General features: G+C 40.9%; 1 protein-coding gene across 2 annotated transcripts in view; it reads right to left on the reverse strand.

The window, feature by feature from the left end:
• LOC127419271 (EGF-like repeat and discoidin I-like domain-containing protein 3) overlaps positions 1 to 26,117 on the reverse strand; it is a 291,255-nt gene that overhangs the window by 25,054 nt on the left and 240,084 nt on the right. For both annotated transcript variants that reach the window (XM_051660557.1, XM_051660547.1), the window contains 2 exons: positions 25,043 to 25,187; positions 23,905 to 24,089 (listed from right to left, as the gene is read on the reverse strand). In XM_051660557.1, the coding sequence (XP_051516517.1) occupies positions 23,905 to 24,089; positions 25,043 to 25,187 (330 nt within the window). The remainder of the gene's footprint in view (positions 1 to 23,904; positions 24,090 to 25,042; positions 25,188 to 26,117) is intronic.

Raw genomic sequence — 26,117 nt, forward strand, 5'->3', positions numbered from 1 at the left:
TAGACAGATCAGTAGTCTCTTTAGATTAGCTTTAAGTCTCTGTGGTGTCAGTAGAGTAGTGTGCCATGTATGGGGAATATGCAGGTTGACATAAGATGTTTTTGCTGCATAATGTAGGTTGTGAAATTAAGGATAGAGTAAAGCAATATTTTATAAAGAAAAAAAAAATTCTGTCATTATTTATTCACCCTTGTGCCGTTCCAAACCCGTAAACTGATTTTCTTTGTGTTTATAGTTCCTTATGTTCTTTTTGGAGCTTGACAGCCCATTGTTGTATGGGAAATATCAGTGTAAAGATGATTTTCTTATTTTTGATATTCCATGAGAAGAACAAAAACATATAGGTTTGAAACAACATAAGCCTGAATAAATAATGACAGATTCTTTTTTTTTTTTTTTTTTTTTGACGAACTATTCCTTTAAGGATGGATACATTTATTTTACAGTGAGCTGTGTAATGGTTTATGAAAGCAGGAATAATTTGGTTAGTTCCCACTGTGTGGTGTGATATTTGATCGTTGGATCAATTTGGGTCTGCTTCACCCGTCCACATTGAAAAGAAAAACACACACACACACACACACACACACACACACACACACACACACACACACACACACACACACACACACACACAAAAACAACACAAATTAGATGTACTGTATATAGTGGAGCACTATAGTACTGTCATGTGTTTTTTGAAGTAAACATATTTGGACTTGTTTTTAGTGAGTGTGCAAATCAGGAAAGCTGGTATATCAAGTGTTCCTAAAACTGCTAAATCAAGATATTTGAAGTTAATGAGAATTATCGAAGGATTTACTGAGGTGAACTTATGATCACACTGTTTACAATGAATCAGTTGTTTTAATCATTAAACAAATTCCTCTGCTGTGAATCACTTGCCATTAGTAAAATTAAGATCAATAAGTTAAGACCCTTACTAGCAGCTTACCAAGATAAGTGGTCATAGTCTGTGGAACAACAACAAAATGTATCACTTTAATGACGTCTTGAGTGATTTATGGAAAGCACTGGGAAATGTATTAAAGAGCCAGTCTGCTGCTGTTTTGTATTAAGAGTCTTGTTAAGTGAGACCAAATATATAGAAACACTGTGTAGAGCAACAGACAAACTGCCAAATGTATCACAGTACAGGAGATAATTAACTGAGAAAACACATGGCTATCAGCAAAAAAAAAAAAAAAAAAAAAAAAAAACTGCAACCTGCAAATTACTTAATTTTATTAAAGTTATTGTGCTGTTGAGGTGTATACAGTAAGGAGACAAGTCTTCAAGAGGTGCTTTTTTTTGCATTGGCAAATGAACAGTCTTAAGGATATTCTCAAAAAGCATATAATTACAAAGGTAATCCTTAAAGGGTATTTCACTTGTCAGTGACTAAACTTTTACATGATTAAAAAAATCACAGAACAATACTGTATTTTCACAGTTAAACAGATACAGTTGAAGTCATAAGTTTACATACACTTAGGTTGAAGTCATTAAAACATATTTTTTAACCACTCCACAGATTTAATATTAGCAAACTATAGTTTTGGCAAGTCGTTTAGGACATCTACTTTGTGCACGACACAAGTAATTTTTCCAACAATTGTTTACACTTTTAATTGACTATATCACAGTTTAGTGGGTCAGAAGTTTACATTCACTAATTAACTGTGCCTTTAATCAGCTTGGAAAATTCCAGAAAATGTCAAGCCTTTAGACAATTAGCCAATTAGCTTCTGATAGGAGGTGTACTGAATTGGATGTGTACCTGTGGATATATTTTAAGGCCTAACTTCAAACTCAGTGCCTCTTTGCTTGACATCATGGGAAAATCAAAATAAATCAGCCAAGACCTCAGAAAAAAAAAATGTGGAAGCATGGGGGTGGCAGCATCATGTTGTGAGGGTGCTTTGCTGCAGGAAGGACTGGTGCACTTCCCAAAATAGATGGCATCATTAGGAAGGAAAATTATGTGGATATATTGAAGCAACATCTCAAGACATCAGCCAGGAAGTTAAAGCTCGGTTGCAAATGGATTTTCCAAATGGACAATGACCCCAAGCATACCTCCAAAGTTGTGGCAAAATGGCTTAAGGACAGCAAAGTCAAGGTATTGGAGTGGCCATCACAAAGCCCTGACCTCAATCTGAAACATTTGTGGGTAGAACTGAAAAAGCGTGTTCGAGCAAGGAGGCCTACAAACCTATTTGGCTAAGGTGCATGTACATTTCTGACTTCAACTGTAAATAATCCGATGTCTTACATAAACAGATTTTTCTTTAAGCTCATTGGAAAGTTTGATTCACAGAATTATTATTGATAAACCAAAGATGCACGGTGACAAAAAAATGTAAAAACTTTCTGTGCCAAACCAAATAAGCAAATACCAATAATCATATGGTAAGTAAAGCCAATGATAGTTCATAAATCACAAAGAACTCACCTAATGCCGAGTTTACACTATACGATTTTAGGCCCGATTTTCACTCGCCGACAGTTTTGTGGAGATCGCCGACAAAAGCCCGAAATCATAGGCAAATTGGGGCTCGCTCCCATGAGCGATGAACGCAATGTATGAATTATCAAAGACATGATCTGAGAGAATCGCTGATGCATCGCCGATGTCAGCGAGATATCTAGAATGTTAAATATCTGGACCTGTTCGCAATTCCAAATTGTGAAATGTGTTTTGACTGAATACAACTGCAGCGTTGACCTACAGCCAATGAAAGAGCAAGAAATGGGGCAAGGGAAGTTTCAGTGGGAGGTGTCCTGATGTACCTGTAACAGAACATCAACTAGCATGGCTGAGGTATCAAGAAAGTCTCATTGGACCGAAGAAATGGAGGAAAAATTAGTGGAACATTGGCAGGAGCACCAGTGCCTATTTGATGTTTCCTCTGAACTGTACCACAGAAGTGGAGAAAGAGAAGAGTTGAAGAGAAATTGCCAATTCTCTTGGACAGTCAGGTAAGCAAATAGGTAGATTTTTCAGTAGGAGGTACTTTTTCATATTGTAACCAATCAAATATATGATGCCTTTAGGCAATTAAAAACATTCACATCATATTCTGAAATGCATAACATATGATCATGCATTTGTTCTCACGTGTACTCTGTTGTGAAACATAATTTGGAGTCCAGGCAGAGTCGTCAGGGATTCGTCAATAGTGAAAAGTTTTGTAATGTGTTCACCCCTTTCACCGATTCCTCGTGTAATTTGAAAACCCTACGACATTCATGACAAGACAGACAGTTGTGAAATATGAATGGTACCTCAATCCGACATCTTTGAAAGTCATGTAGTGTGTAGGAGGCATAAAAGGACACTGAGATAGAGGATCCACCTTTCCTTACATCATTACTGCTCTGGACTTCCTACTTCTGGCCCAAGTCCAGGCCGACAAGAGGAAGAGCTGCTAGGAGGATGGCAACAATGGAACATGACTGCCAGCACATGATGGAGCTCAACTGAAGATAACTGTCCCTTGCCACTACTGGCATAAATCCAGCATTGTGTGTCTCCTGCACTGAGATTGGTCTTTTCTGAGCTTGCACCAGGTGTCCGTGAGGATCAAGACGGTGACCAGTTGGCTCTGTGTCTTTGGATTTATCATCCCCTGCTCAGCCCGACCTTCACTTCCCTGCCCGAAGGACACCATGCCCTTTTCGGTTTTCATGCCCAAATTTTCTTCTACCTTTTTGTGTTTTATATTTTTATTAAGACTTCAGGTATAGTGTAGAATGCATTGGTAATCTTTCAGAGATTTAACAATTAAATGAATGACAAATTATTATTATTTTTTAATAAATAATATGCCCAAATAATAATATGGCCAAACCATCTCCATATATGGGGTTTATGTACAACCTCACCTGTACAGCCATTTGCCGCTCTATGCACACATTCGCACATAGGTTTTAAACACAGATATGTCAAGACAGAACTTATGGTGATCCCTTCCAACTCATCTGTTGACCACAACCTCATGATACACGGTTCAAATATACTAACGCCAACCAGGACAGCCAGGAAGTTCCTGGGAGTGATGTTTGATGACCAGCTAAACGTCTCCTGCCACATCTCATCAACCTTCCAGTCTTGCAGGTACGGGTTTTAAAACATCAGGAAAATCTGCCCTTTCCTGTCTGAATATGCTGCGCAGCTCCTATTCCAAGTTCTTGTCATATCAAGACTGGACTACTGTAACGCTCTGCTGACCGGCCTCCCCGCTAGCATGAGTAAGACACTGCGGTTGGTCCAGAACGCTGTGGTGCATCTGCCCTTTAACCAAACACATAGGGCTTACGTCACTCCTCTCTTGATCTCACTCTACTGGTTACCTGTAGATGCCCAAATCAAATTCAAGGCTTTGACTTTGGCTTTCAGGGCAGCTGATGGAACAGCACCCTCATTCTTCAACTCACTCCTCCAGGTCTATGTCCCCTCTCGCTCCCTGCGATCAAAGAATAAGCTGCACATTGTGGTTCCATTGCAACAAGGCATAAATTTGCTCTCCGGATCATTCATATTCTCTGTTCCTCAGTGGTTGAATGCACTTTCAGCCCCCACCCAATTTGTTGAGACCTTTTCAACATTAAAAAACAGCTAAAGAGCAACATCTCTTCCATGAGCACTAAATCAGTCCACAAGCATAATGCACTTGATTTCTATAAAAAAATAAATAAGATAAAAATCTGTGTCGGTTTCTTACTTTAGTGTCTGTCTTCAGAACTACTCCAGCTACGATTAGAACTTATCAGTGTGATACTGCAAATATTGTTGTCTTTTGTATGACAGATTGCTTATATTTCTCATTGTGTTAGTCGTTTTGGATAAAAGCATCTGCTAAATGACTAAATGTAAACATAAATGTGCATATGCACGGTTAATGATTGTGACCCACTGGATGTTAGGTGAGCAACCACTTACTTCCTCGGCATAAAGTAACAATATCAGCTAGATATTCATAGTAAATATATTAGATATATTAGAGAGTAAGATACTGTATCTCTAGTCAAAAATCATCTGCAGCCAAATGAAAAGTAAAAATCTTGTGAGTTGGCAGTCTAAAAGGAACCTTTTTAGAACACATATGTGCAGACATTTAATAAAACAGACATTTACATATAAGAAATACAGTAGTATAGAACACATTAATTTTACAATACAGTAAATGAAAAAAGGAAAGAAAACAAAAAATGTGTCACCAAACAATGAAATGAAAACACTATGGTCAATGTATCTGCAATGATTAAATGATTAAAAAGAAAATTTTCCCACACTTTATGGACTTATTCTTACATGTGTAACAAATGTGTTTTTGCCTCTGGCCAGCAGTCCTCCACTGGTCTTTGCAACATTGAAAAAAATTAAATAAATAGATGGTATTTAATTCTTATTGAGCTTGTATGATAATTAAATTATACCAGTCTAACAAATACTGCATTTTCTTATCTTTCTTTTTTTTCTTTTTTCTTTTTTTTTTTTTTTTACTTTTTTACATTTCACTTTTGTTAAATGTCCCATCTGGATTTAATCTATATAAAAATAATTTCTTTGTCATTCACTAATAAACGGGAGCTCTGCCATAGGATTGTTCTGTGTGTGTATGAGAGTGTGTGCGTTAGTGTTCTTGCGAAGGTTCTGATCAAATTTTAGAAATCTTTCTATATAAACATGCACTAGACAGTGTCTTGACCATTGCATCGCATCTCGTTTTTTTTCAAAATTGTAAGATTCCGTTTCAAGTTAAAAAGAACTTTAACTTTTAAAAATGCATAGCACAAACGCATTTGATCTGAACGCCCCCTTAACTGTCTAAAAGAGAACTGCATTTAACATATTTAATTAATCACATGTGTTAACATGTTAACTTGGACAGCCCTGATCATTGTTAAGGTCTCAAACCTCTGCAGGAAAATAAGTGAATGGATTGGATTAATAGGTTGGTTCTAAGGTCATACCAATCAAAAAGAGCAAACATGAAATACTTTCAAGATATAACGCCAAACCAGGCCTTCTATGTTTTTTTTTTTTTTGTTTTTTGTTTTTTTTCTGAAGATCTCTTGATAAACCTTTTGTAGTAAATGTTGCTGTATTAGCAGGGTTGGAAAAAAACATTTAGCATATGCTTGCACTTCTGCAATAATTCTGTAATAAGGAAGTTCTAAAAAGACTCTAGTGTAGTCTGGCAGGCTCTCTGTGTTTTGTGGTTAGCCTGCTAATGTGCATAATTAACTAATAAGTCTCTGCCAGATGGAAATGAGGCTCATTCAGTGTTCACTTTTGAAGATTCCACCATCTCATCTTCAAGCATTTTCAAACAAGATGTGACCTTATAATCTCATTCCCATCTCTGCCACTATGGAGCTTGTTTCTAGATTCCAGAGTATCTGTTAGAGGATCTGTCTGATTTGGTCTACAAAGCTTAACATCAATGCAAATGGAATTCAGAAGAAATAAAAATATATGTAGAGGAATCAAACATCTTTAAGACAAAATGGAAAATAATGGAAATGGAAAATATCACAGTGAGAATGGAAACTATGTGGCTTGACTAAATTTTTGTTTCATATGACTAAAATACAGAGGTGGGTAGAGTAGTCAAAAACTGTACTCAAGTAAAATTACAATTACTTTAAAAAAAATTACTCAAGTAGAAGTAAAAGTACAAACATAAATAATTACTTGAGTAAGAGTAAGAAAGTATCCAATTAGAAGAGTACTCAAGTAATGAGTAACTCATTACTTTCACAAATTACATAATGGACGTTAACTCCCTACATTCCATTACATAATACACATTTAACATGTATTACAGAATTATTATTAATATTAATTGAAATTCTGTTATCATTCACCATCATGTTGTTCCAAACCCATATGACTTTCTTTCTTCCATGCAACACAATAAGGAGATATTAGACAGAATGTTTGCCTGAGTCACTATTTACTTTCATTGAATTTTTTTTCTCCATATTTTGAAAGTGAATGGTGAGCGATACTGTCAGTCCCTAACATTCTGTCTAATATATTTTGTGTTCCACATAATGCAAAGTGTCACACTGGTTTGGAACATCATGAGGGTAAAGAAATGATGACAGAATATTAAATTATAGCTGAGCTATCACTTTGAAGGAGTAGTTCACCCAAAAATGAAAATTCTCTCATCATTTACTCACCCTCATGCCATCCCTGATGTGAGGGATCTATCCCTTTAAGGGCTCTTGTCAGATCTGGATGAATTTGTCAATAAGAGAGGTTTGGAAACATTTCTAGTAATTATTGCGGTGAAAAAGTGAAAATGTCCCACAAGGACATTATATATAATGCTGAAATAGAAACCAAACCAAGATCATTCTTTATTAATGCCTTCTTTCACTATTTCATAGCTTTCAAAGTCCTGCACGGATTCTTATTTCAGTGTAGTTACAGTTTTCAGTGTCGTAAGTATTTAATCATTAGTTCTATACAGCAGTACCTCCGCTCTCTAAATGCAGAGTATGCAGCCTAGTGCGTAGGGCACCAACCCCGGTCGTGGAACACTCGCTGTGTTTGAAACCGCCCCTATCCACTATATAATGCACTATTTCGAGTATCCGCCATTTTGTAGGATCGTCTGAATTCTGAGTGAGCCACTCATTCCTTATTTACATAATTACCCACAATGCACTAATTTCGAGTGAACATTTGATGTACACTCGACAAAGGTTAATTGCCCACAATCAACCACGGGGAAGACATATGAGCTGGGAGTTTACTGCTTCCTTCACTCCTGCAATGTTTTCTTTCATGCTGAATGTATTAAATTACTTTTTGACAAATCATTACTTGATTAAAATAACATAATAACATATAGAGAGGCAAAACATACAGATGCATTTTAAAATGTACTCTTTATTTGATCAAATGTGTTTACTCTTTATATTAACACACAGTATATATAAAAAATGACAAACAGAATGAAGATTTATTGTATGAATATATTATTTAATAAGAATAACAAGTAAGGCCCAAGTATTTGAAAAGTTCATATGTGATGTTGTTTCTGTGACAGCCCCAGAGCTAAGACACTCTGTGTACACGTCAGTGTCCAAATTCACTCACCAAATTTCCTAAATAGTGAATGAGTGAACGATTTTGGACACAGCTACTCTCTTCGCCATATGATCGCCTCGCGCCGCACATTTCTCACGCACGCACCTCGCGTACCTCGCTGTGCACGCGCAGAAGTGCTGTCTGTTTTCGCTCCAATTGTCAATCACGTGAACAGCAGAGCCAAGGCATTTATTTACACTTAACTTGGATGTTTACATGGATTTATATTTAATCCGCCTGAAGTAGCTGCAATAGTTGCCAGTACCCCCGCAAGGGCGCAGGGTAAATGCGTAAATACTGCTCATGACATGCGGGACGCGGGACAAAGTGCCCTGATATATTGCCGCACTGATATAAAAATGAACACTTAAAAACTGATGTCATAAGAGCCCAGTTACAGAATCACCCTGAAAATTACCATCACTTTCACACAGAAAAGCCTGTGTTAGCATTAGAGCCAAAACTTACCTCAGTGTGCTGCCTTAAGTTGAAACTGTGATTTTAATCTTGAAATATCCCCTTGTCTTGGTGTTAAATGAAGGCATTGCATGACAAAACTATTCTTTATTTCACTGTGCGGAGCGAAGACAGTGTTTTACTTGCTGCAGCAGTGATTGAGTGACAGTCTGTGACAGCAGCACGTGCAGCTGTGTGAACTTCCGCTGTCGTAAAAGTCCTATTCAATAATCTCTCAATATATTACACATTAATTAAAATTAAACCCAGCAATGTAATGACAGGAACGCCGCACATTGTAAAGAAGTAAAAGTTAAAAAATGTCATTAGAAATGTACTTGAGTGAGAGTAAAATGTACCCACTTTTAAACCTACTCTAAAAGTAAATCTTTTTCCCAAAACGTTACTCAAGTAAATGTAACGGAGTAAATGTAGCGTGTTACTACCCACCTCTGCTAAAATACAGACCCTAAAAATATAGCCCTGAACAAACTATTTTAAGGGACCCAAGGTGACCAGTTTCTGATGTACTTAGACTAATACTGTAGGTCCTGCCCTCTTACAACCTCACGGACAGTGAAAATTAAATCCTTTATAAATCTTGCTAACCCAGACTACAGTGATTTTGTACCAAATACTAAAACACTGACTGTGGCAGAATCAAGGGAGTCCAGCTACAGCACAGAACAACCCAACAGGTTGATCCATTGCCAGTAAGAAAATGGGAGGCAACATCCAATTTTAACACAACAGAAGCTAATAAAGTTAATCGTAATCGTAAGTGTTGTATAGTGTAAACAGTCAAAAGTGATCATATTATAAGTGGTCTTTGCCTGCTTTAAGTTACAAAAGCAAAATCTTCTTTTAAACAGCCATAACACAAACGTGTAACATTACATTTCTGTCTTATAAGGTTATTTGATCGCAATGCTATTTATAGGCAACATTAGTTTAACATGCTAATCAGCTAGCATGCTAATCAGTTAAATGCATCATAACCAGGCTGTTCTTTCTTTCTGCTGTTTGATATCAGCCATATTGGCTCTCCACCATTTTGAATACTTTTTTATTCAAAACTTGCTGACTCTCAGCTTGGTATGTCTTTTCAGCAACAATAAAACCTGTGGCAATGTGGTATGGTGCACCATGGCTTTGTGTTCTGGAGATCAAAAGATTGCTGGTTTGAGACCAACTTGGGGTGACTTAAAACATTTTTAGTATTTGCAAAATACCTTATGACCGGTCTGTTCTTTCTTTCTGCTGTGTTTGATATCAGCCATATTGGCCCTCTACCATTTTTAATAATTTTTAGTGATGAATGACATTGCTTTCATCACTTTACTTAAAGTATATATATATATATATATATAATACATTATTAGCTTCTGCAGATAAAATTGGATGTTGCTTGTGTTATAATGCATAATACTCTAAGATAGAATGATGAATAGGTAAGTATTATACTGTTTTATAATTGTGGTTACAATTATTTATGAGAAGTTATAATATATTATTAGGTGTATTATGAGACATTACTAATGCATTATAATGCCTTTACAATTCATTATAAACATGGACTTCATAGAAAGTGTTACCAAAATGTAGTCATGTAGAAAAAGTTTAACTGGCATACAAACTATTGGTGGGCTATACTATCACAAACACCAGTTTTAGAGTTAGTAAACCACAACAAATTAGTCTAACAATTGATTATTCACTAACAATTGTGTACAAATGTTCTTAATTATGTGTGTAGAAAATGTTCTTGTATAGCATTTCTGCTGGATTCAGCATACGAACACAAATGTATTCTTACCCTAATTACAATGTAGATGCATCTTGAGTACTCTAAATGAGTGGGCCAGAACTCACAGATAATTAGCATAATATGCCCAAACCATCTCCATATATGGGCTTAACGCACAACTTCACCTGTGCAGTCATTCGTCACTCTCTGCACACATTCCCACACAGGTTTTATGCACAAATATGTGTATATGCATGGTTTCTGAATGTGACCCACTGCATGTTAAGTGAGCAACCACTTACTTACTGCATAATAAAACAATGTCTGCTACATATCCAAAATAATCTGATGAAATTAGAGAGTAATACCTCTTGTCAAAAACTCACCTCCAGCCAAATTAAACACAAAGTCAAAATCTTGTGAGGCCGCAGCCTAAAGGGAAAATTTCTAAAGACGTTATGTTCAGCTATCTAACAAGACTAATATGACATTAACCCATTCCTGCACTTGATTAAATTAATTATTTTGCAATACATCTGTGAGTGAAAGTTCACAGGACAGTTTCAAGCTTTCAATTTAATTAACATACTGTAAAGTCATGCTTCTTTCACATCTTTGTTTGTATGGAGTCCTTCAATGGAAAAAAAAAGACCACTCTAGAGGTTAATGGTAAATGTGGTATTAACAATGTGAAGAGGTTGAGACTGAGATAACAGGGGCACTACAGGGCTTTAAAGGCCCTTAAATAGAAAGAGTGAAAAGATGAGGTTCTGAAATTTAATCCTGAGTGACTGAGTGGGGAGATCCCAAAAAGACTAATGCTGCTTTCAAGTGCACATGGGAAGCTCCTAATTCTGAGTTGGGCAGGCATTATTATGACTTGTCATGCATTTTAAGTCGGAAACAAAATACGGAAGGAGCCAAAACAAGTAAACAATGAACGATGGCAAATGCTCTCATACCAGTGGATACGTATAAGGGAATATACTGGCATCACTTTTACACAACCTATATGATTTATGCATGGTAACTAACAAATAATTAACTTGCATAAAGCAAACCCAAAAGTCATTAGCTTTACAATAGTTGCCTATAAGCACTGCCATATTCAACACCTTAATACAGTATTATTGAAATACAGCACCAAATATGAAAAAAATAAATCATTAATGTGGAAATGCCCCTTCATAGTCACAACCAGGCAAATTGGGTGACATTGAGGCAACTCGGGTTACACTAAGTTTATCCCTTTGGTACATATGACTTCGCTTGGTCATGCATGTACTCATAGTTATGATATTTTCCACTTAATTTGGGGACAGCATATATAACTAACTAAATAGGCTAAGGCAAGCCATATAAAAGTTGTTTAAGTGCAAGCTTGGAACAACATTATTCAGTTTGCAGCTCCTTTTGGATTGTCTTTGGGGACCACTGACTTGGATGTAACATCTTGCAAATTCTAGTCCTTATCTTTACTGAAGAAAAATATGACAAAGCTTTTTCAAACTGTCCATGCATAGACCCCATAATGAGTAGGCTTAATATCCATAATTAATCTAAGCACTCAGTGAGAGCCTGGATTCCCATGCCTGGTTGATGAAGGCTAAAAGTTCTCTGTATGGGACTGAGGTCACATCTCTGTTGGAGCAGTGGCGAAGACACAGGAAACCACAAATGAGAACACTAAATCAATCCCTTACACGAGATGAGGAGGAAGAGGAAAAGGTTGAAAGGCAATTTTTCAAATTTTGAGGGGAGAACAGCCAGACCAAGCCCGTCTAGACAGATGTAAGGGAAGGAGAATGGGCATCTCTTTGAGGCATTGCCTCACTGTCTCTTGTTTGACTCAGCATGTTTGGAAGCAATCAACAGAAACTTCAAGAGACCTTTCAAGCAATGGAGTTTGTCCAAACAGAGGGAAAAGAGCTGACATGCATTGTATTTGAAGGGCTGGTAAGTAATTGGTTCATTCAAATGACTTCAAAACCTGTCAGTGGGATTTATATACATTTTAATGTGAGTGGTTTATTTGACCTTAGAAGTCCCCAGCAAAACAACATCTTATTGAGCTTCTATGATACTTGAAATCCACCAAAAGCAGTCCAAAGACTGAAAATTTTCATCTATTTGATGCAGCCAGCCTAATGAATGAGGCAAATTTGTTTACTTAACTTGCAAATGAACTTTTCTGTGAAGTCTTACTGAATACTGACTTGAACATGCACCATGTTCAAATGTTCATGTATGCTTGGCTGAACATGTCAGCGTACCGAGGCCAAACTGTTTATCAGCCCAAGAATATCAAGATCATTACAAAAAGGGTTGAGAGTAACATTTGCAGCTTTGTTTTCATTTAAATAGATTGGCATTTAAGACTCCTGGGCATGTATTCACAAAGATTTTTATCTTACCAATAGGAGTTCTCCAAAGAGCTCCTAGCTAGGAGTTTTGCTTAAAACCTATTCACAAAACTGCTAAAAGCAAGTTTTAGTAAGGAAATCTTAAGGTAAGAGTAAGGTGGAGTTGACCTCGCTGCTATGGATGATGTCATGTTTTATTAGAGTGCTCTTTTAAATCTCCTTCATTGATTGGCAGACAGGGAACCACTATTTGTCAACTAAGACAGACAACAATATATATATACATACATACATACATACATAGAGACAGACATACATATAGTAGATAGATAGATAGATAGATAGATAGACAGACAGACATAAAAATAAAATGATGATAGAAAATCTATCATCAAACATCAAAACACAGTGTAGCCCCGCAATTGTCGTGATACCCTGATTTTTTTCTCTGCAGCGAGAGTGCATCAACAGGAAAAAATACGCTATGAATTGTCGGATGATATGTGGTCTGGTGAGGGCATTTATAGTTTGATAGATTATTCTGCTGACAGATGACAGAAATTCCCAATTAATATGCGCTATACAGTTTTATTTTGATGTGGCCAGGGAGTGCAGAGTTGTCAAAACCTTTATATCCGATGTAATTGGGTTGTTTCAGTTTGTGGGAGAACAATGAAAACACCCTCGCAATTCAGGCAATACCCTTTTTAAAGGTCAATGACAACATTATAAAATGTATAATATTATATTAAATACATCGACTCAATTGTGATACAGGTGATATAACTTTTCAAACTGTCAATGTCATAATATTATTCGAATATATTGTTTTTCATGTGGAAAATGCACGGCTCGTAGAGACAACACATTGTCCCATGCCCACAGAAGTGTGACATGCCAGCCTCAGCATGGCATGAGAACACACTCCTCCCTGGTGATTGATGTAGAACACCGTGGATAAGGACATGACTGCCCTGAATCTCCGGGAGGAAAATCTTTAATGCCAGCAGCACTGTGAACATCTCCAGACAGTTATTGTGCCAATATTGCCGCTGGCCTGTCCAAACCCCACAGGCTGGAAGACCCTCGTGTACAGCACCCCAACCCGTGGAAGAGGCGTCTGTCATTATTACTTTGCGGCGACACACCTGTCCCAACTGAACGTCCGACATCAGAAGGCGGGTCCGTTTCCATAGTTCGGTAGCACCCACGTGTCACTTTGAAGAGACGGAACGCATGCGTCAGTGGTTGAAGTCCCTTTGTGGAGTTCATCCAGCACTGAAAAGGTCTTGCATGCAACATGCCCAAGGGGATGACAGCGGAAGCCACAATCATGAGTCCCAAAAGGCTGTGAAATGTTCTCACAGGGAGAACGCATCCCACTCTAAACATCGCTAGACACCGGCGGAATGACAGAATGCAAACTGGAGACAGACGTGCCTTGGCAACAGGACACTCTTGTCTAGGTTTACACACAGCCCTAGATTGCTCAAATAGCTGAGAATGACATCTCAATGTTGGGCAGCCAAAGTCTCAGAGTGGGCTAGCACTAACCATTCATCGAGATTAATCAAAACGCAGATACCCTGAAGACTCAAGGGTGTCAAAGCCGCATCCATGCATTTTGTGAAAGTACGTGGTGCCAGTGCAAGTCCGAACAGAAAGACGTAAAATTGATATGCTTTGCCTCCGAAAGCAAATCTGTGAAAGCACCTGTGCTTCGGTACAATCTGAATATGAAAATAAGCATCTGTGGTGGCGGGGGGTAGTCCAGTTGGTCGAGAACCACATGGCGGCATCGTCATCTCTCTCTCTCTCTCTCTCTCTCTCTCCCCCCTTCCCTCTGTCTGTCTGCCCCTTTCCTTCATTCTGATCACCCTCCCTGGAAACGGGGAGTTCTCCATCCTACACCGGCTCCCCGGCTTCAGGGACTGCACAACTGCACAACTAGTTTTCCCTGTCTCTCCCCACTCTCGCCCCCAGGATGACAGATCCACTGCCACAGGTGAGGGCATGAAGCATGGGCCAGTCTGTTGGAGCTGCGGGAGCCCAGGCATTTCCAGGACCAATGCCCGGTGATAGAGGTGAGGGCATTGATTTGGGTCCCCAACGTGCCACAGGCCACTCCCGATCAAGCTTGGATGTACCGCATACCCGTAAGTATTAAGGGGGGTACATACCAGGCCTTGGTGGATTTGGGTTGCAGCCAAACCTCCATTCATCAATGTCTGGTTCAAGATGAGGCTTTGCACCCCGGTCACTTGCAGAGACCATCTCTCAACGTCGCAAATCACGGACGTGGCCCAAAGAGAATTCTCGGACGTGTTCTCGCCCCTTCACAGTCATACGAACCTGATAAAACACCATATCGAAACAACCCCAGGGGTAGTGGTACGCAGTCATCCCTACCAATTATCTGAGCACAAAAAAAAGTGGTTTGGGAAGAATTAAAGGCCATGCTCGATATGGGGGTAATAGAAGAATCCCACAGTGACTGGGCCAGCCTGGTGTTGCTGGTTCCGAGAGCGACAGCTCGTTCAGTTTGTTAGGGGCACTGGCTACGTTTCAGCACCTTATGGACCGAGTCCTCAGACCGCACACTGCGTACCCTGCTGCCTACCTGGATTACATCATTATATACAGTAATGTTTGGCAGTGGCACATGCAGCATCTGAGGGTGGTTCTGAGGTCGCTGCGATGGGCAGGACTCACACAAAACCCCATGAAGTGTGCAACTGGATGGGTGGAGGTATGGTATCTGGGGTTCCACTTGGGTCACAGGCAGGTGCACCTCCAAATTGATAAGACCACAGTGGTTGCAGCCTGCCCAAGGCCCAAGACCAAAAAGGAGGTAAGACAGTTCTTGAGGCTGGCTGGCTATTACAGGAGGTTTGTGCCTAACTATTCGGACGTCACCAGCCCGCTGACTGATCTCACTAAAAAGTTGAGTTAGTATGTGGGTGGCTGAAAAGCCCGATTTAAGTTGCCACTGGAAAGCTGTTTTTGTTTTGACATTAGCATTAAACACGATACATGAACTGATCACCCAGCTCCTGCTTTCTCTGTTTATGAACACTGTTACAGCGTCCTTCAAATCTATTGTCACAAAACAGTCCCCCGGCTGCACTTGAGACATTATTTGCTTCTGTCAGCATTCCGAACTGACATTTCATTAGTTTGAATTCAAACGTCTCAAATCCAGAATGGGACGCAAGTCAGCGTCTTTTTTTGGAACCAGAAAATAATGGCTGTAAAAGCTGCACTCTCTCTAAGAAGGGGGAATCTCCTCTATTGCCCCTTTTTCTAAGAGAGAATGAATTTCCCAAATCAATAATGGGGCTTCCCGAACAGAAACATCTGTTGGAACAACCCCAGTGAACACCAGTGGAGTTCACCTGAATTGAATAACATAACCATGCTTTATCATTCGAAGTGCCCAGTTCGAAATGCCCTTCAGCTGCTGCCAAGTCGACAGATGGGCAGACAGAGGGATTAATGCATGGCTCTTGCCTGCAGTGCAACCTGTAACCACTAGATGGCATGCTTGGCTTACTTTTGGCAACTGCCCCCAAACCAGCGGCACAGCGGAGGGAAGCCTTCGCTCCTCTAATACTGTGGCTGGTTGAAGGGAATTTGATAATGCTTTTGCCTTTATTGAATTTAGGTATAAATGATGAGTGCCTTGAATGTATCTACAGCAGGGATGCTGACAGAACAAACCTTTTCCCTGGTATTTGAATGAGGAAAAGTGTATGAACATTGGGGGGAATCTTTATTTCAGAACATTGGTTCGCCACAATGGCCACGGCATTCTTTTTTGGGGGGACAATGTGTGATGCTTTTTTTCACTGTATGTTTTGTGTACACTTGTGCTCGATAAACATCGAATTCTGTTATGCATGTCCCAAAACTCTTGGTCATGGAGACAGAGGCTGAGCTCAATCAGGCATTTATAAAAAGCAGTCACTCTGAAAGTATTTACTGCAGAGGTAGCCAGATAAACCATCTTTCCTAGCATAGAATGGGGAAGAATGTGAGAACATGGAGGGCAATTGAGAGCAAGCAGGCTCGCCACATTATGTTATGCATGTCTCGAGACCCTTGTTCATGGAGAAAGAGGCTAAATTCGGGAAGCTTTTTTTTTTTTAAATGTACAATGTTCACTCCCCAGCGAGCTGTGGGGGGAAACTGAACCATATTCTGGTTGTCGGACGTTCGAGGCACGTACAATGGCGAACTCATCCAGGAGAGGAATGGATACGTTTATATGGTCCAATTTTGTTCACTGAATAGGGGCTCATCCTTCGTTACACAGCAAGCCCATCAGGCTCATGTGTAGACATATTTTTATGGTACATTGAGTTATATTATGCATGCCCTGAGACCCTTGGTCATGGAGGCAGAGGCAAAACCCAAGCTGAAAATATTCAATGCTCATTCGCCAATGTAAATTATGGGGGAGACTGAGCTAAATTGGTACACTGAAAAAATGGGTTAGACCTAAACCGGTCCCAAAATATAATGGGGGAACAACGCATAGTACCCACATAGTGCGAAACACCCTCGCGAACAAAAGTGTAGCCTTGACCAAGTCATTCCCCAGTGTGAGTCATGGGGGAAAAAACAAGGGAATTTCCAAACTGAGCCGATATTAGTTCAAAGTCATTCCTTAACGCGATGCACTTGGTTGGACTGCAAAGCCATCGTGTGCAGATCCAAAAGCTGACTGAAAAGAGCGACATCCATGATCACTGAAAAATTGAGCAGATGATAGCAGTGCATGTCTCTTGTCTCGTAAGAATGCCTGCGTGGTCCACGAATGGGTGAAAGACGAGTTAAAACACTTTGCATCTCTTGATAGCATCCCAAAAGAATAATGGCACTGACGAAGTGCTCGCGTGTTGGTTTGCCATCACTCCGTTGTGGAATCTTCTCTTATTCCAGCCCCCTCATTCTGCAGCCGGGCTCATGCATGATCCCCTCCGCCGTGAGCAGTTCGCTTCGAACGGGGAGGGGAGAGAGAGAAAGGCTGAGGCCACTTCTCCATTGTCTTATTCTCCCAGAATGACACAGAAAAAAACAATAGGGACAAAGGGGACAATTTGTTTCCTTACCTGCAAACAACAAATTCTTTCATATAGCGATTTCAATAGCGACGGCTGTGCTGTTGTATATGCCCATTTGTGTTCCTAATCCGCCTCCTACTGGATGTTTAAGGTACTGCACTATAATTATTCAGTTCAGTTTACTTTGGCGTTCCCTCAGGGAATGCAGTCAAGGGTTAACATGCATGCAGCTCATTTCGGTGGTTGATTTCATCATCTAAGCCTTGAATATATATGTCTGTAAGTGCTGTACTTGTGTTAAATAGTGATTCTATACACATATAAGAAGTTGTTAGATTATTATTATATCTTTGTTGTAAGTACACTCGATTTGTGTTTTGCTAATGTGCTATGCACTAGCGCTATATCAAACATGTTAATTTCACTTCTATTTGATACCAATGTATATCTCATTTAAATGTAACTTCTTGATAAGTATATTGCTTGAAACAATGTTAAAAAGGAACATGTTCGAACTATGTACAAAGCAAACTGTATTATTCAAATGAATATGTTGTAAAAGTTAATGTAATGTTCATTCATATTTTCTTGTCTTGTTTGTAGTTTTACAAAATTCAAGAAAGAATTCAGAACTGAAAACTGTTACAAGTAAAGTTACAAAACTTTCTCAGACAGCTTTCTGGTGTTATTTTCTGAAGTTGTATGCTATATGTTAAGACTTTGCTCAAGCTACGCAATTGGTTAAAATAGATTAACGGCTCAAGACATGCATGGTAACTCTTTCACATGCCGCCGAGCTAGGCCTCAAAGCATTCGTGCTTTCGCTCAAGGGGAGGGCAAAAAACATGAAGAAGAATCCGATGTCTGTTCGCACTCCATTCTTCTCAGACACAAAGCCGAAATCCCAAACAGCCCCCACATACGGAGCTCCAATCTGGAGTTCGTGGAACTGGAACAAGTGGGGATAATGCCTCGTGGTGAGAAATTGTGAGCCTCAAAAAGTGCCACTCTCCTGTGTTGCCACTTAAAAGGGAGAATAATAATGATCCTCTCTTCGATGTGAGTCATTGGAACAACAAGGGCCAGACGAGATTGTGCGCTGAAGAAAAAATAATCTAACTCGATGGCGCGAAGCGAGTGCCTTTATGGAGCCCATAACGTAGCTCCCTAGGGGCGTCGCTTAAGTGCTATCAGCCAAAAAAATTGGCATGATTGCATCACGTGACACTCAGGGCATGTCCCAGTGCGATTATGCAGCTCGAGTTCCTACGAAAGTGAACTGGGATTCCCTATCTGTCATCACTCGATGTTGTGTCAATGTAGTGACACTAGGGGTCACTCTTGGGAGCCCGAAACACCTCTGATATTTGAAAAAAGGCCAATGGGAATTGGCGAGTGGTATTTGCATACCACTCCCCCGAACATACGGGTATAAAAGGAGCTGGTATTTAACCACTCATTCAGATTTTCTCTTCGGAGCCGAACGGTCGATGATCACTGAGCTGAATTCCCAATGCTTTCATTCACCTCTGCTGGATCGGACGGTGCATTTCAGTGGCTTCTCCCCCTCTGCACTGGTGCACTGCAGAGAACGCCCCTGGGCGCTTCGGCAGAAATAAAAGAGTATATTCTAAAAAGAGTATATTTCTCTAAAAGAGCGGCACACACTGAACGTCTTTTTAAAGATGCCCTTCCGTTTGTATGTTATTCCTGGTTGCGGATGTTATCTCTCGCCTTCTGACGGTCACGATCGCTGTCTTTCGTATCTGGGCACTACCCACGCGGAAACATCGTTCATGGATGGGTCATGTCCTCATTGCGGCTTGCCTTCATAAGAAAGCAAGCCACCCCAGCGGCTCCCCGCCTCAGTCCTTCTACCTACGGGTATGTGGCCAGCACGGCTAGCACTGGGGGTGATTTGGGGACCTTAATGGGACCACCTCCGCTGGGTATCCCTCCACGGACCTCCCATTCCCCAGCATGCTTGTTTGCCCCGATCGGGCTTCCGGATGAGTCCGCCGGCTCGTCTCAGGGCTAGTTCGACCTCTTGTTCGGAGCCCACGAAGGTGATGAGCTCTCGAGTGCCGCATCGGAGAGCGGGCTCGTCCAGTCGGATGCGGAAACCTCAGCTGGGCTTCCCCCCTCGGGTTCTAGTGAGCGTCCGGCATCAAGATTGGTTCGCAGCGGTAGACCTGAAGGACGCTTACTTCTACGTCTCGATTCTACCTCGACACAGACCCTTCCTGCGGTTTGCATTCAAGGGTCGGGCGTATCAGTACAAGGTCCTCCCTTTCAGCCAGTCCTTGTCCCCTCGCATCTTCATGAAGGTCGCAGAGGCAGCCCTTGCCCTGTTAAGGGAAGTGGGCATTCGCATCCTCAACTATCTCAATGACTGGCTAATCCTAGCTCACTTTTGGGATGTGTTGTGTGCGCACAGGGACCTGGTGCTCTTGCACCTCAGCCGACTAGGGCTTTGGGTCAACTGGGAAAAGAGCAAGCTCCTCCCGGTTCAGAGCATCTCTTTTCTCGGCTTGGAGTTGGAGCATATGAGACCGCTTCAGCACTGGCTCCTGACTCGAGTCCCGAGATGGGCATGGCGCCGTGGGACACATCGCGTGGCCGTCACGCCGATCTGTCGCCGCCTCTTCAGCCCTTGGACCGACCTCACATTTCTACGGGCAGGCGTTCCCCTAGAGCAGGTCTCCAGGCGCGTCGTGGTTACGACAGACGCCTCCAAAATGGGCTGGGGTGCTGTATGCAATGGGCACACGGCTACGTTGGCACATCGACTGCCTCGAGAAGTTGGCAATTCTGCTCGCCCTGCTGAGGTTTTGGCCATCGATCCAGGGCAAGCATGTGTTAGTCCTAGTAGCACCCTACTGGCCCACCCAGAAGTGGTTCTTGGACCTCACGCTCATCGCAACAGCCCCCCCCCCGACGAATTCCCCTGAGGAAGGACCTTCTTTCTGGCACCCGCGTCCAGACCGCTGGAATCTCCATGTCTGGCCCCTGGAAGGGACACGGAAGACTTAAGTGGCCTACCACCCGCGGTGACCCCCAGAGATGTGCAATCTGTTTGGTGCTTTCCTTCCTGCAGGAGCGGTTGGAGCGGTGGCTGTCCCCCTCCACCTTGAAGGTGTATGTAGCCGCTATAGCGGCACACCATGACACAGTGGACGGTAAGTCCTTAGGGATGCACGACCTGATCATCAGGTTCCTGAGAGGTGCCAGGAGGTTGAATCCCTCCAGACCGCACCTCATTCACTCATTGGACCTCTCTGTAGTTCTTCAGGGTCTACGGGGAGCCCCCTTTGAGCCCCTGGAGTTAGCTGAGCTTAAGGCACTCTCTTTAAAGACTGCCCTCCTGACTGCGCTCACTTCCGTTAAGAGGGTAGGAGACCACACCCCGCCCAGGTCATTGACGCCATAGCAATGGCATATCATGCTCAGGACGTGCCGCCTCCTGCAGGGCTACAAACCCATTCTACCAGGAGTGTGGCGGCCTCCTGGGCCTTGACCAGTGGCGTCTCTCTAACAGACATTTGCAGAGCAGCAGGCTGGGCAACACCCAACACATTTGCGAGGTTCTACAATCTCCGGGTTGAGCCGGTTTCGTCCCGTGTCTTGCTAGGTACGAACAGGTAAGTCCGGGACAGCTGGCCAGGTGTATCGCTTGTGCATAGCACCTTTCACCTCCCTTGAGCTGAAGACATGCGCTGTTGATTCCCAGTGGTGTTCACAAAGTGTGTTCCCTGGATGACTTCCTCCTAGCCCTGTGGCAGACAAGTTTGCGGAGAAACTTGCTGCCGGCTCAGTACATGTGCTAACTAAGCCCTGTACCGGGGTAGGTGCTCCGCATGTGTTGGTTCCTCATAGGTGACCCCATGCAACGTATATCTTCCACTAAATAATTTCCCTGTTGGTAAACTGTGTCTTCCTTGGGCAGAGGCCCCTCTGCCCCAGTCACCATGTTTGTAGAAACTCCTCCCCCGTTGGGTAGGACCTACCATGGGACTTCTCCACATGACACACTTCCGACAAGGCTCGGCAAGACCATGTGATGTATTTCCACTCAAAATACCCCCCCCACCCCCCCATCCCGGCGGGGTGTGGTTTCCGTGGTGTCTTCCCCTTGGGAGTGACACCCCCGCGACATAGACACTGGTGGCCCCAGTCGGTTAACAAATTTCACTCTTTTTTGGGGAGAGAAAAAAGAGGATAAGAGGCCATGACTGGGCTAGCCTGTCCCTATCTTTTGGGCAGTTGACTTGTCCCCGAAGGGCCGTTTGACGCTCATAACAGCGTTGGGGGAGGTTACGTGTCAGCCTGGTGCGCTGGCTACAAGGCACACACTGGTCTGCACGTCTCGCACCGCCAGTTCACGTAACACAGTTCAGCTAGTTGTAGCATTTCGTAAAGGGACCCCTAGTGTCACTACATTAACACAACGTCGAGTGAGTGACAGATAGGGAACGTCCTGGTTACTTTCGTAACCTCCGTTCCCTGTTGGAGGGAACGAGACGTTGTGTCCCTCCTGCCACAACGCTGGACTACCTGCTGAAATGGCCGGGACCTTGTCTCAGCTCCTCAGCACAAAACCTGAATGAGTGGTTGCATACCAGCTCCTTTTATACCCGTATGTTCAGGGTAGTGGTATGCAAATACCACTCGCCAATTCCCATTGGCCTTTTTTCAAAGAGTAGAGGTGTTTTGGGCTCCCAAGAGTGACCCCTAGTGTCACTACATCGACACAACTTCTCGTTCCCTCCATCAGGGGACGGAGGTTACGAAAGTAACCAGGACGTTTGTTGAAAATAAGAATCTACACTAATATAGCTTTGATCTTCATTGATGTGTGAAAGATTATCTGAGGACACTATGTTGTTTAAAGTGCATACATCTGTGCTGTCATGAATCATTATATTTTAACAAGCCAAACCATGGCATTTACTGGTTCTAATTTGAAAACATCATTACAATAATCATTTCAAATTAACATGTCATCATTCACTGGAATTCTTTGTACTGTAAAAAGTGGATATGTGTTATTGTTACCTTAAGGAGCTATTTCATCTAACTGACCTGGTCTGAAGCACTAAATTACTTTTTTTTGGTGTAACTCAGGTTGATTTAGTTATATTAAATAATATGTTTAACTTAAAAAAAAAAAATATATATATAAATATATATTATATATATATATATATATATATATATATGTTTACCACAAAAGGTATGTGACAAAACCACGTTTACATGCACTTAAAAAATGGTTTATTTCAGGGTTTTTGCAGAAAGCGTGGTTCAGTAGCGTCATGTAAATGAGAAATAAAATTTTCTTACGCTGTTTAAGGGATTAAGAGAAAGCTGTTTAACACACATAGGTTTATCCTCGAGATCGCAGCTTAATGTGATCATGTAAACACATAAGCGGCATTCTAACAGGTTTTTGAGGAGTGCGCATGTGCGTGAAACAGACCAGAGAACAAACATCATAGGATTGAGCCCAACAACAAGTCAACACAGCGGAAAGAATTCAACATTTCTGGGACTACAGTGGGAAAAGCACATCCACTATAAACTATACCTTTACATTTAAACACACCAATGAAAAATATTGACGGTTCCTCACATTCTCATATATGCGCTTTTACATTGACAGAATATCAAAGTTTTATGTAAGAGGGAAAAGCCACAGCACAGTTCCACTGCATATCGCAATAGAAAGTTAAGGAAACAAATACAACAACAACTCTGGAATATCTGGAAATAAAGCGAAGCAACTGAGAATAAAATAGTGAAGTCTTCCTCGGATGCTATGTTTGTTATTTACACAAGTGTCACAGGGAAATTACGTTGGTGTGGAGAAAGCTGCTTACTGACCGAGCTGCATGTATAAAGGAGTAAAGAGTACGCCGCTTATAGTGCATGTAAACGGGAATGCTTCTTTCTTGCAATAACCCACTTTCTCACAATAAGTCACTTTCTTGTGTCCATGTAAACATAGTCATTTTTAAATTGTAGGGTCTAACACAAACTAACTATTGAAAGTGACATATTCAGATATGGACAGGAACTTTGTCTAGTTTGAGGTGAGAGTTAATAAAAGACACAACAGTACATTGTCCCAAAGAATATAAGGACTTTATAAAAACCTACCTGCAGCCATTGGGACTGGTCACTGTGTCCAGATGTCCAAGCATTGACCTTTCCTTGCTTATCCAGTCTTGCTTTCCCAGGCTCCCATGTGAACATATCCATATTAAGAGTTCTGAAGATGCTGGAAGCTGTGATTTGGTAGTCCTGAATGTGGCCAGACTTCATCCCCATTGGCTCAGAACACCCTGAGAAATTAAATGGCATTACATTTATTTGCCTACACTTTCATAACCCTGCTGAAAAGAACAGTTTACACGAGCATACATTTTCATGCTGGTCCAGGCTGACCTCTTGGAGATAAACCAGGACACAAGCATCCAAAGCAGGAAACCAACATTTAAAACTTCCAGAATGCGGGTGACCATGTCTTTAATTGTCATGCATATGCAATTTTTAGCTCCAAATATTATATTCGGTCCCACTTATTATTAGGTAATAAGTGGGACCAAACAAAATTCTCACAATTACATTTGCTGCTACAGAGGTTGGGGTAGGGTTAGGGTTTAGATTAGGGTTTGGGTTTAGGGTAAGGATTTGGGTAAGGTTAGGTTTAGGATTATGGGGAAAATTAACCGTGTACTTACAGATGTAATTAAATGCAGTTACCTTAAATGTACGTACAATACAACAACACATATTTATATAATAGGTAAATTGTATCAAATTCTTAAGTACATAGTAGTTAAAGACACCTAATATATAGTGAGTCCCTGTATTCTTGTAGCTCAGCTGGCAAATCATGACCAAGGTCATGGGTTCAATTCCAAGGGAGCACACAAACTTATGAACAGATCTTGAATGTTTTAGATAAAATTGTTCGTGAAATGCATACATATAATGTAACTCACAAATGTAAACACAAACAAAAAGAATAACAAGACAGGTCATCTCAAATGCTCCCATTCTGATCTTCTACATAACATGAAAGTCATTGCCCCTGTATTAAAATAATCCTACATGTGTACTAAATAAAATCCCCTGAACTGACTAAGTGAAAATCAAACACACTTCAACCCTGTTGTGTGCATTTTTTTGACAATCTGGACAATGTTGTAGTGGCATTTTATTGACACACTTCTAATGTCCTCTTTTGATAGGCTCTCAAAATGATGTTTTTTACTTTGGTGAGGTAACTCACCCGTGAGCTCACAACCCAGGAGCTCCATGCGAAGAGTGCAGTGTCTCCTGCACACTTGGGGGTAGATCCTCACATACTGAGCTTCGATCGGGGGGGTGAAGGAGTTGGCATATGGGGTGTTGTTATCAATATTACCGCGGAAGATCTGGAGGGAGAATGTGGAGAGATTCCACATGAGATGAGAGAGCAAAGACAAGGTCAACACTGGTGCATGAAAGCAAAGTGCCTTTAAGGCAAGTCAGTTCATTTGGCAAGCGAAAGTAGTAACGTCCCCACACAGCTATATTTCCACACAAGGTCCTATCTACTTTAATGGGGGAAGACCAAAAACATTTTTTTAAGATTACATTCCAATTAAGTATTTAAAGCCAGACTAAAATAGTATATCAAATATCATAAATGATGCTCCTACACCTTTCATATCATAAAAAAAAAAAAAAATAATAATAAAAAAATCAGTATTTTTCAGGCTGTTTTGGGTAATGCACATTCTAGAGTAAATAAACAGGTGATGCTTCTTTTAAAAAAGAAAATGTCTCTTTGAACTCTAAGGGACTACAGCCGCCATATTGAGCATTACGGTTTTTCCTATTCATTTTTATACTAATGGTCTGTCTCTTTCCTTTATACTGTTTCCTAAATTTAATATACCTAAATTCTTTATTCAATATGGTATATTAACAACACCAAATCTATATGTAAAGTAATTTGTGGAAAAAAAAAAAAAAAAAAAAAAGAGCCCAACTCTTTTTTTTTTTTAAATATGAGGCCAAAATGGACTAGATTTGCATTTCCTAAAGGAAATACCAGTGCTTGAAAGACAGCAAAAGAATAGTGTTAAGGTTTTAAGTAAGTTTAGGTTTTAGGCTTTGGTTCTGCATAAATGAAATGCTGTATCAGAGCCACTTTGGCATTGTCATGACACTCAGTACACATCTTGTTTTCCGTCAGTTATGAGAATCAACACAACACTCTTTGTAGAGTAAAGGCAGCTCTAATGTAGATGAGACCAATCACAATTCAGTTGGCAAATATTACAATTACATTATTGTCATTTAGAAGAAGCTAGAAGAAA

The sequence above is a fragment of the Myxocyprinus asiaticus genome, chromosome 3, assembly GCF_019703515.2.
Source record: "Myxocyprinus asiaticus isolate MX2 ecotype Aquarium Trade chromosome 3, UBuf_Myxa_2, whole genome shotgun sequence".
NCBI lineage: Eukaryota > Metazoa > Chordata > Actinopteri > Cypriniformes > Catostomidae > Myxocyprinus > Myxocyprinus asiaticus.